This window comes from Seriola dumerili, unplaced genomic scaffold (genome assembly GCF_002260705.1).
Source record: "Seriola dumerili isolate Sdu_G_001 unplaced genomic scaffold, Sdu_1.0 BDQW01000044.1, whole genome shotgun sequence".
Taxonomy (NCBI): Eukaryota; Metazoa; Chordata; class Actinopteri; order Carangiformes; family Carangidae; genus Seriola; species Seriola dumerili.
In genome coordinates this window covers 2,655,822-2,668,097 of record NW_019174299.1, presented here as the reverse complement: position 1 = coordinate 2,668,097, position 12,276 = coordinate 2,655,822, and the positions used below count along the sequence as shown (strand labels likewise).

General features: G+C 37.9%; 1 protein-coding gene and 1 long non-coding RNA gene across 2 annotated transcripts; both read right to left on the bottom strand.

Moving 5' to 3' along the window:
- Positions 1–3,430: 3,430 nt before the first annotated feature.
- Positions 3,431–7,719, bottom strand: LOC111217628. Its single transcript, XR_002664962.1, has 5 exons — positions 7,634–7,719; positions 5,650–5,743; positions 5,179–5,228; positions 3,951–4,017; positions 3,431–3,571 (listed from the first exon to the last, which is right to left on the bottom strand). It is a non-coding gene; the product is annotated as an uncharacterized LOC111217628 (long non-coding RNA).
- A 62-nt stretch (positions 7,720–7,781) lies between these two features.
- On the bottom strand, positions 7,782–11,291 carry LOC111217715 (transcription factor 20-like). Its single transcript, XM_022739700.1, has 4 exons — positions 11,268–11,291; positions 9,370–9,627; positions 7,844–9,192; positions 7,782–7,790 (listed from the first exon to the last, which is right to left on the bottom strand). Exons 2-4 carry the CDS (start codon positions 9,623–9,625, stop codon positions 7,782–7,784), a joined length of 1,614 nt encoding a protein of 537 aa, XP_022595421.1. The 5' UTR covers positions 9,626–9,627; positions 11,268–11,291.
- Between the last annotated feature and the right edge of the window lie 985 nt (positions 11,292–12,276).

Genomic DNA, 12,276 nt, shown 5'->3' with positions numbered 1-12,276 from the left:
CTTCAACAACAACAACATGGAATTTCCATAACTTTTTACTGCATCAGCACAACCGCCACCGTGAGCAAAGAAAACCACAGTGACTTATATCTTCCTCGAACGGCGACGAAGTGCATTCGTTTTAAAATTTGTGCGGCCTTTATTAAACAGTAAAAGGCAGGTTCTACTGGTGTAGCCGAGTACTACAGACCCTGGTCTCAAAAACACCAAACCATTAGACGAACACCAAGAATTACAGCAAGAAGTCGCCCGGATTAAAAGTTGCACTTCAGATGTAGTGGAAACTGTCACTGAATATCAAAAACACTAAATAAAATGAAAATAAATAAATAAAAAATTTGGTCCAAAATGTGAATAAATGCGTATTTCTATCCACTAACCGGAGTTGGTTCAAACATCTGCTGGAGCTAACTCTCCAAACATCTGCCATTAAAACCACCACAGAGGAAGAAATGGCTTAATTAAAAGTCAGTTAAACCAAAAAAAGCTCACAGATGTCACTGATCAATTGGATTACTCGTGTAATCAGTTGTTAGATTTGACATCATCAGAGCTCTAATAAAATGTATTATATCCCTGATTTTTTCATGCAAACCTTAATTCCTCATAATCTATTACAATTATTCATATCACATATTTTTATACCTAAAACAGGTTTGGTTACCCTAAAATAGAAAATATACAATATATCCATATTTAAAGCTAATAAGAGACAGGCAGATAAATGTAGCAGAAAAACACAGCTCCCAGTATTTTATGTCTTACAACATATTTTCTAATATCACAATCATAAGCTCACAAACCTGCTCATCTATCACCAAAAACAGACTGAGGAGAAATTTCCGTCAGTGTAACATCTTAAAACCTTGAAAAGAAAAGAAAAACAGCACAAGTTGTCAGATTTAGTTTGATTCAAATATAAGTTTAAAGATGTTTCTTGAAAAGAAAAAAAAAAAAATCCACTGGAAACAAATATTATTACCAGATAAACCTATCAGATATTCCCACGAGTTCAGGAACAGAAAGATTTCAAGTTTGAGAATAAATGCCTTCAGATATTTGGTGATTTGCCAAAACGGCAAACAGACACACTACCTTCCTTGCAGCGAAAAACATTTTGTTCCTGTGTAGGAGCGGTAGCGACTGTGGATAAAAATTTCTGCACAAATAACAATTGTAAATCTTTTTGAGAGCTTCGCAAAGCAAACACTGATAAATGTTCACTGGAAATGTTTCCTGTCATTTCTAAATCTCTTTTTCAAGAAAAGACAGTTCAGTTTTATTGACCTTTATTAAATAACAATTATCTTTTTATTTCCTCAAATAATAGTAAGTGCAGACATGAAACCAAACTCTGACAATTTACTTAAAATCTTTCTTTTTAAACAATGAATGCCTGTTTCTCATCTGTCATGTCAGTCCAGTAATGATTCATGAAAAATGAAATACAAGACATCATACAAAAATGGATAATTAAAGCTACACTAGGTGACTTCAGCTCCACATGGCAACGAGAGGTAACAAATATATTAAAGGGCCAATTCATGCAAATCACAAAAACATATTTTCCAACTTCAGCTCCAGTTTGACTTCATCAAGTTATGTAATTATTCTTAGTTTTATTTGCTGAGGATCACCCACAGACTTGTTGATAATTTTCAGGCAATTAAAACAGTTGGGAGTAAAACCCAGTAAAATCTGAACACATAGATATAATACACATATTTTTAGATCCCGCTTGACTTATGCTTCCCGAGGATTTCATTGTCTCCGAAGTCAATTGCATGTAGAAGGTGAAAAGAGTGTCTTAGAAAAAAGTCACTCGTTATAACTGCAGAACTTGCCTGAGAATCAGAACATTTTTACGTTTTCTTTGTTAACAAAGTAATTCAGTGACAGTTTCCTGCACATCCATGGGTAGATTGCAAACAGGAACTGCTAATAGCTGATTCATCATATTTTTAATGATGCTAATTTGCTAAAAAAATTGTGGCCAAATACAGGCTAAAACAATGGGGCTCAAGTCGTAGCCTGCAGCATAAGTCACTGAAACCATAGCAACATTGTACTTTGTGTTTCTCTGTCAAAAAACCAGAAACCTGAGAAAAAAGTTTTTAAATTGTGGCTGGAGGGGAGAAGATCTCAAAATCTCTGCAAATAAAACCAACAAGACTGAAACTAAGAATTGTTTCAATTATCGATTAAGATGTGGATTATTTTTACTGTAATTTATTGTTTTGTCTGTAAAATATCGGTAAATGGTGAAAAATGCCTATCAAAATTTCTCCAGAGCCCAAAAGCGACATATTCATCTTGTTTGTTTTGTCCGACCAACAGAACAAAACTAAAAAAGGAGGGAAAAGGAGCAAATCCTCACATTTGACAAGCTGGAATCAGTATTTTTGTTGGGCATTCTTGCTGGAAAAAACTACTTAAACAAATATTCATTTAAGTAATTTTTTTCCTCAGCTCTAAAAGCTAAAACTATCTGAATTAGACTTGGGGTGAGTGATTTTTGTGATTTGGTTGAAGTGACCTTTTAACAGAACATTTTCTGAAATCCCTCTAACATGACATAAGAGAAAAATTTACCAGCGCTGCCACAAAACACAGAACACTGATACTTGCATCTTTTGCTGTGTTGTTGCTGTTTGTCAGTTTTAAATTTCCACATCCTGTTAGCAGAGAAACATCTAAACCTGACACCAGAAACAATTTCACTGGAATATGGTGAATGTACAGTTTGTGGTCTCACTTAGTGTGGATGGGAAATTTTCTTCTGCGGGCCCTACTTTGTGATTTAGACAGAAATTCAATATTTTTTATATATAAATCTTGCTTAGTGCAGCTTTATATTAAATTTAAATAACTGTATTAGAAAAGGAAGGACAAAGTCTACAAACAGACATAAACGGCTGAAAATTATAGGATAAAGTGCATCATAGCAAACATCAACTGTGCATGCATCTTGATGAAAATAAATTATGTTATGACTGAAGCACAACAGAAACAGTAATAGAAAAGTAGTAGAAAAACAGTAGAAAGAAAAGTGGCCTTATATAAAGATATTTTACTCTATACAACATATTAATAAAGCTAATTTAAACTCTAATATATTTATTTATGTTCAAATAATGAACTGTATTTGTGACGCGGCTAGTCCAAGTGTGGATCTTCAAGAGGAGGAATAAATACAAAGTTCCACACACACACACGCACGCACACACTAACACACACGCACGCACACACTAACACACACGCACACACACACACACACACACACACACACACACACACACACACACACACACACCCCATCTTGGCTCAGTCCAATTGGTGTAACTGCCTGTGTTAAAGGCAAACCTACAAAAGAACAGAAATAGAACAAAACAAAGACACGTCTTATAAAAGTCCTACAGTGGCCCCTGGTTTGATCTGTCTGTCATGACAAGTGAAATCTTACCAGAAGGTTTGTCCTTCTGCTCGAGCACACACATTAATTAGTGTTATAAAACAGCAGAGGTGAAGTCAGGCAGCTCACGTCGCACCCTGAGGAGATCTGTGGATCGTTCTGGGACAAACACAAATGACATAAAACATGAACATAAACTGATTTTATTCTTATCCTTCAGAAGTGCTCTAAATACAAACAATTAGAGCTGCAACTTTTTACAGTCAATTAATCTACTCATTATTTTCTCAATCGATCATTTATTTTGGTCTATAGAGAGTCAGAAAAGAGTGAAAATGTGCATCAAAATATCCTAGAGCAGAGGCTCAAAACTGGTGTGGCCCCACCATGAATTCAAGTATTTATTTTATACATTATATACTTGAAAATGAAACAATTAATCAATTATCAAAATAGCTGCTGAGGAATATTTTCCTAATCGATTAATCGACTGATTGATTGACAATTACAATCACCTGTCGTCAAGACAAATACCCACCTCCAGTGCCCCCACGTCCTCTGCATCATCTCTTGTGTTGTCTGGTTACACTTGTGAATGGTTTGTTCTGTTGGATGCAAACACACATCAGTAATCGATAATAAACAATCAGTAATCAATAATAAACAATAAAGAAAGTCACCAAAATATTTTTTTCAAAGTGGGTATGCTTTGACGTTTTTCAGATAAATGCAGAATTAAGTAAACTGGTCTTCTGTTTAATATTAAACTAAACTTAAACTGTTGTTACATTTTGCACTGTCAGTGGTCCACACCACATGTAGTAAACACTTCACATGAGATACGATCAGGCTTTTCAAATGCAACTTTACGAGATAAGTTTTTCAGTGAGCTTCTGTAGTTTTGTAGTTAGTGCAAATTTAAAAGGCTGTTTTTACACAAATTACACATTTCTATGGCATCATATACTGTAATCTTTTATAAAACACAGGTCAAGAGGTCAGATTGAGGTCTCACATTGCACATATTTATTTGTATTATTGTATTATATTCATATATTTTTTAATATATTTACACATTTTTATTGTAAATATTTGATTTTTTTTATTTATATTTGAGCTAACTGACATGCAGTACTTGCTTTGTTTTAACTTTCTTTATATTTTTCTTCTTACTATGTTTATTGTTATGCACCAAAACACCAAACACCAAATTGTTGTATATGAAAACTTACTTGGCAGTAAACCTGATTCTGATTTACTGGGTTTTATCTTAGGTCAGTGTATTATTCAGATTTACAGATATTAATTTAGCCTGAAAACACACACACACACACACACACACACACACACACACACACACACACTTAGCGGTGCAGGAAAAAAAAAACAGCTTCTGCCACCTCATTTGTGTTCAGGCCAATATCGACTTGTAAAACATATTGTTCCCTTTGTCCTTTTCTCATTTGACACTTTTGTGTTAAAAACCACATTTATCATCATTTATTTTTTATATGTGCTGCTGCTCCTCTCACTGTCATCTGTTTGTTTCTACAGTGACAAGGATTTGATGCTGTGGGGCCCATCATCTCCATCCCTCACACAGTTAGTTTGTGTAGGATGGAGTATGTGGAAAAGTACAACAGCCTAAAAGCTACACTAGCGACCCCCAGAGGCCATGCAGCTCCTCACACTTTGATTAAAGTCTTTTAAACCGACGAACAGACTTTTCAATGGCAGGATCAAACTCTTTGATTTTTTCTGTTTACCTTGTGCTCTGTACATCTCATTGAGAAGTTCTCTTCATTGAGGACGCAGCCTAAAAAACACACACACACACACACACACACACAGAATGAGCTTCAAAGACTTTAAGTTCATCGTTTCATGCTGAGTGAGAATGACAGCCTTCAATTAACGTGAAAACACGTACACAAAAAAATAATCTCAAAGATTCGTCATTTCAGGCTGAGCGAGAATGACAGCCTTCCCACACACATAAGAAAAAGCACAAGTGACTCAAGCTCTCACCCCTGAAAGATCTGTCACTTTTAACACGTTCACAGTCAGAGTTGACACAGACAGGCAAAGGTTTTAGGAGCACAGAGCCAAGACATTAAAGAATCATGACAACAGAAGAACGTCTCTATTTATTTACATGAGGGGCAAATACTGTGAGTAAGATAACAACAGTTTCCATTTCATCCCTATATTAACCATGACACACAATCTGACAGTACCTGACTGGATGGCACATCTGTAGTGGTAGTTTCTGGGACAGCCCTTCTGGAAGCAGCCCATTATTGCACCTGTTTGTTGGCATGCTGAACACACCTGAGGAAGAGAAACACACACGTGAGAAAAGAGACAAACATGGCATCTCTTCTTTATGGTTTTATTTTTAACAGTGCTGGGTCTGTGAAAGTATTTTTCATGATATACACTGAGTTACCAGTTTATTAGGAACACAGGGATAAAACCTAATACAACAGTCCAGCAATAAATCCTCCGTCATGAAGGTTATAAAGTTCAGAGGTGCTGATTCAGCTGTATGATCACTCTGGAGGATGTGTTGGACTGCACTAGCTTTAGTTTGATGTACCTAATAAATTGGAAAGTGAGTGTATATTGATAATCAAATGTTTTTTTCTACTAAGCAAAAAAAAGCAAAAATCTTTTTCTGATGATTGATAAACCAAACAATTACTCAATTAATTGAATAAGAATAAAGATAATAAGATGAATCACTGATGAAAATAATAATTAGTTTGGAGGATTGGTTCACATTTGTTAAAGTCTGTCTGGCTGGGAAAAGATCTCCTCCTCATGTAATTCCAATGCCAGTGATCAGGGATCATCTTGTGTAAAAATAAAGAGTCAAATCATGACGGTATCTTCTAAAGTTAAAACAGATGAACTTTAACAGTCATTTTTGGGTTTTGTACTGAAAACAAGACGTCTGATGATGATCTGAGAAATTGTGGTTGTCAACAATTTATAGACTTAACAATTAACAAACAAACAAATAAATAAATAAATAACTTCCAGATTAGTCAGTAGTGAAAATAATTGCTAGTTGCAGCTCTAATCCACTGAAGCCTCTTATTACCTTTGGCTGAACTTTCCTCCATCACTAAAGAGCACTGGCAGGGGTCTTTTCATGGCCAGTTTAGACAGGGGGAATGATTACAGCAAACATTAGTCTTACTAATATCACACTATGACTAAGAGTTTTCTTATTCAGGTGATACATTCTCTGTAGGTTCATCACTACAAGCAACTGCTTTCACATTGTTCATCGATATACTGTTATTATAAATATACTGATTATAGCTGCTTTTTAAATTGCACTTCTGTCCTGCTTCATTCATGGATGCATTTTCGAAAAGTTAAAGGTTTTTAATGTGAAGCAGCAGCTGTTGGGTTATTATCAGTAACTTAACACAGCTCTGATACATTGCTCAGTGAGGCTGTTCTCATTTACATCAGCAGACAGATAATTACTGACTGTAAATACAGTAGAACAACAACTAAAGATTACTTTCACTACCAACTAATCTGCAGATTATTTTCTCAATTCATTCATTAAATGTTATTCGATTACCAAAACAGTTGCTGATTAATTTTCTGTCAATCAAATAATAAATTATGAACCAATTAATTAATCAATTAAACACTGCAACTCTTAAATACATTGAATGGCTATTGACAACCATAAATAACACCAACATTGAGTTTGATTTCATGAGAACGTATAAATAGTAATGTTTTACTCAGAATCTACTTTGACATCAACAAAACACCAAATGTTCCTGTAATTATTATGACTTCACAAAAAGTTGATAACAGTAACATTTAACAATCACCAGGTCCTAATTCTGAATAAAAAGACTAGAGCCAGAATAATTAGCCGATTGATCAATAACTTGATTGACAGAAAACTTTTTTGATAAGCAACTAATCGCTTTAGTCTTTTTTTTAAAGCAGAAATCTCAAACATTTGCTGATTCCAGCTGTTTCAATGTGAAGATTTCATACTTCTCCTCGTCATACATGACAGTAAACTGAATATGTTTTAGTTTCAAACAGTTGGTTGGACATAACAAAACATTTGAAGACGTCACCTTTTTACCATTATATTGACATAACGATTATTGGCAAAGATAATCTGCCGATTAATCAATCACAAAAGCCCCAAAAAAGTCACTGGTTTGTGTCACTCACTGTTTCCTGTGCGAGCCGAGCCGCCTCCTCCAACCCGTACAGCTTCCCTCTGACTAGGAAGACACCGGTGGACCAGATGCCGCAGTCCTCGTGGATCCAGCACTCATCCAGATGAAGAGGCACCTTTGGGAGAGAGTTGCTGTCTCCGTCATGCAAACTTTTGACAGCGAAGCAGTCACGACCATCACAACCACCATCTGAGGAATTCACGGAATGGCTATTAGCGAGTCCGTGTAAGTTCTCTTCCTCTTTCTGCTCAGTCTTGCAGTTCTGGCAGTCCACAGACGGGCTGCCAGGGTAGTAAGGGCCATGAAGGTCCCCGAGGCCTGTGATGTTGGCCGTCTGACCGCACAGGCAGCACAGCAGCATAGCCTGACACCTGCTCTCCGAGCTGAGCCGACCCAGCTGGAAGCAGGACGTACTGGGAACAAATCCAGACAGAGACCTGGCAGCTGGTTGCTGCTGTCCTCCTCTGCTGCTCCGCACTGTCACCTCCTCTTCTTTGTAATTGACAACGGTGCACATCCTCTGCTCCACGTGAACAAAGGGGCAAAAACTGTCAGACTTCTTGTCTTTTTTATCCCCTTTGATCTTTGCATATTTAAGCTTGATTTCTGGCTCTCTGGGAGAAAACAGAGCAGAAGGTCCCGTCTGAGTTCGCTTTTTACTCTTCCGTCTGGTGACCGTTTTTTTGTTTACTGATACACTCCTGCACGATGAAGCCTTTTGGTGCTGCTGTGGGGGGATTCTGTGCGTTTGCTTTTGTTTGGTTCGTCTTAACTTTTTCGTTTTTTGAATGGTGAGCGGCTTCTTTCGTTTGATGTTCTTTGCGTACGAAGCTCTGTTATGAGGCTGCTGCTCACTCTGCACTGATTTCTTCTCTGTCCGATCGTCCACATCAGACTCCTCTGAAATACTGCTCACTCTCTCGGACACATTCTGCTGTGAGACCGGCTCGTCTGCCTCTGGGCTGGACAACCTCACCGCGTACTCCATCATGTCATCAGAATCACAACTTTCATTATAGATACCCACCGCATCATTTTTGACCTGTCTCCTCAAACTGTGGCGAGACACACTGCAGGTAAACTGAGGCATTTCAGAGACAGGTTTTCTGATTCTGGGACTACGTCGCACTTCTTTAGGTGGATCCTTTTCCGCCTCACTCTGAGGGGGAGTTTCTCTCAACAGACTCTTCTTACAAGGAACATTCTTCTTGTAAGGACAGGTGTGGCTTTTCTTCTTTTCATTAGTGACTGAAACTTCGATAACGTCGCTGTCATCGCTGGAAATGTCGACGGGAGATTCAGCCGGGTTGCCGTAAACAGCACTGAGGTCTGACAGGAGGACTACAGGCCTGGTGTGATGAACGGGAATGTCCACTGAGCTGTCTGAGGAGTCGTCTGAGTACGAGCTGTCAGGGCTGGGCGAGCTCAGCGGCTGAGGTAGGTGATAGCAACTTCTCCCCTCATCCAGCGAGGACACAGCCGGGGACAGAGGCTCCACGATGTGCCTCACGCTGTCTTGGATGAAAGAACTGCATATGAGCGGTTCCTTCGCTGAGGAAACAAGGAAAATAACATCAGAACCGCTGTCGCTCTCCTCTCCGCCGCTGCTTTCAGGAACCGGCCCGCCGCTTTGGTCGGGCCCGTAGAAACCCGGATGCCACAGGTTGCTGTGAACTCCGTCGTGGTACAGATCCAGCCCCGGAGCTAGTGTTGAATTCATGTAGTTACCTAAAGTCTCAGGGCCCTGCTCCATGTCTCTGCAGTGGACAAGTGCTCCTGGCTGCGTGGAGAGAGAGTTGTAGGATGACGAGGCTCTGGATCTGTATGAGGAGGCGATGTCTGTGCTGCAGCTCGGCGGGCGTCGGTGGTACCACTCTGGCTTCTTTGCCAGGTCCATGGCTTCAGTGTGGCTGCGGGTCAGGGGATTGTAGCTCTTTGACAGGTCCATAGCCATGAGGGATGGATCCTGTGAGGACACCTCCATCACTGCAAAACAAAAATATATTTATTTCATTTCATGCCGTTTCTAAACCGTCCCTCAAAAGGCATTAAAGGAGAAGCTGCAGCTGAAACATAATCTTTGCTAGAGTTGCAATCATTAATCATTCAAGAAAATTTATCAGCAGTGATTTTGATCATCTATTAGTCGCTTCTCAAACAAAAGTAGACAAATATTCGGATTTCAGCTTCTTAAATGTGAAAATCTGCCACTATTCTATTTCATGCAGTGGGGTACATAAGTCTGAAGCTACTTCTTCATTCACTTGAATGGGAAAAGCCACAAAACTTAGTCAATAAGTCAATGCATAGAAAATTTATATGGTAGCTAATTTGATAATGGAATCATTTTTTAAGCAAAAAATACAAAATATCCTGGTTTCTGCTTCTCAAATGTGAATTGAATGTGTGAATATCAAATGTTCTGGTTTCTGTGGTCCTCTGTGACAGTAAACTGAATGGCTTTGAGCTTTGGTCTCCAGAAGACGTCATGTTGGGCTTTAGGAAATACTTGACATACATGACATTTTACAAACCAAACAACTAGTTGATAAATCAAGAACATAAATGACAGATTCATCAATGATGAAAATAATTAGTTAGTTGCAGCCCAATAGGAAAACATAAATATGCCTATTTGGCATAAGGTTTTACTACTTTTACTGTATTTTCATGAAATGTTACTGTAGCACCAGTATGTTGTGTAGCTGTAATATAAAGGAAAAAATAAACACAATGCAAATATTGGATTGTATTTGTTTGACAGATACACAATATTAAATTATTCCAATCATTACTTCTAACTGAGCTCAGCGATTCCCTTCAAATGTTCAAGTCCAAACATCATAAATAACAAGTTTATGACAAAGAAAAGCATCAAATCCTCATATTTGAAAAGCTGGAAACATTTTTGGCATTTTTGCTTAAAAAAATTACAAAAATTATTATTAGATTAACTGAAATATCTGCTTGTTAATCAACCTTGTTAATTTAAGGACTAATTGTTGCAACCCTGAAATATATATACGGTGGTTATTGAAGGAAAATGTAAACCACACATAACACCAAAAATTAAGTAATATCTCAAGACTTTGACAGAAATCTTTAATATGAAAATGCTAAATGTGCCTGTATTCATATGTTTTCACAAAAAATGATAATATGAACACTTAACCCCTAATTGATTTGATTAAGAGCTGCCAGATTGACAGAAAACCATATATATAATTAATAATTTTTTCGAGCAGAAATGCCAAACATTTGCTGATTTATTGTCAAAATCAAAATCCTCTAATACATCTTCAAATACCTTTATTTGTGTGCAGCACAATGTAGAATCTACAAGAACATAATTTATTTTAAATTAACACAAACAAAATCTGCTAATTCTCACAAACAAACTGGCAATTTTGGCAGAAAAAATTACCTTAAGATTAATTTATTATCATAATACCTGACGATTAATTTTCAGTCAATCAACTAATCGATTAGGTCTTCTTCAAACAGGTAGGCCCGTTCCGATAACCGTTCGTGAGTAATGTAAAAGGTAATACAAATAATAACACGCTGTTCTGTAAATGTAACTTACAGTAAGTATATTTAAAAGTTAAACCTGCTGGTGAGTTTACCCCTTAGGTGGCAGCTGTTGGATGGTCGACCCCCGGGCTTTAGGATGTCACTTTCCCCCTGAAACAGCTCTGGTAACAGGGTTAGCTAACACACCTCTCCGGGCCCATCATCATCATCAGAACTGGATGTAAACAAAAGCAGCGACGGCCCGAGTTCATGCTAGCTGGTTAGCTAGCCCCAGTCCGGCTAAGCTATATCCAAACGGAGACGACACTCGACGCGACGACCAGCGATAAACATGTTCGCTAACGCACGCAGGTAATTACAACCCCCCTGGCTACTGTTGGTATTTCAAAGTTGTCATCATGGACACCTTCTTCCTCCAGAGTCAAGTCACACTGAAACAACATGGATAGCACCGGAAGGGAATTTGTGCCTTCAAGGTAAAAGCTCGTCTTCTTCTTCTCTGCTGGTATGGAGATTCTAATTCTAGAATGTAAGCCATTGGTAATGATAATAATAATAATAATAATAATGAAGTCGGTCCTCACTTTCTGACACGCCTTCAAGTGAGGCTTAAGACTTGGTTTTAGGGTTAGGATTAGAATTAGGTTTAGATAGGGTTGAGGTGAATGTTGGGTAAGGGGGAATGCCTTATGTCAATGAGTGTCTTCACAAAATAGAAGAACAAATATGTGTGTGTGTGTGTGTGTGTGTGTGTGTGTGTGTGTGTGTGTGTGTGTGTAGTGTGGTGTGTGTGTGTGTGTGTGTGTGTGTGTATTTTTCCATCGAAGCAGCATCCATTTTCTGCCACTTATCTGGAGTCTGGTCACACTGGCAGCAAGCAAGATGCAAGTCCAGATGTCTCCTCCCCCCAGCAGCATTTTTTCATGTGTCTATTTTTTTTTTTTTTACTTACTGGCTTGTAGATAATATGTTTATATATGCCTATTATAATTTATCACTTTTCTAAACAATGTCCAGTCTTTACTCCAGTATCCTTTCTGTTATATGTCTCCTTGGCTTCCCTCTGCTTTTCTGTCCTCGCTCTGTCTGTTTCCATCTCTT

What these genes read in the sequence shown, in the direction of transcription:
- LOC111217715 (XM_022739700.1), bottom strand. Translation starts at nt 9,625, where the DNA reads ATGGAGGTGTCCTCACAGGATCCATCCCTCATGGCTATGGACCTGTCA. An exon ending in GCAGGGCCCTGAGACTTTAG is followed by an intron (nt 9,193 to 9,369) that starts GTAACTACATGA and finishes TTGTTTCCTCAG; the next exon opens with CGAAGGAACCGCTCATATGC.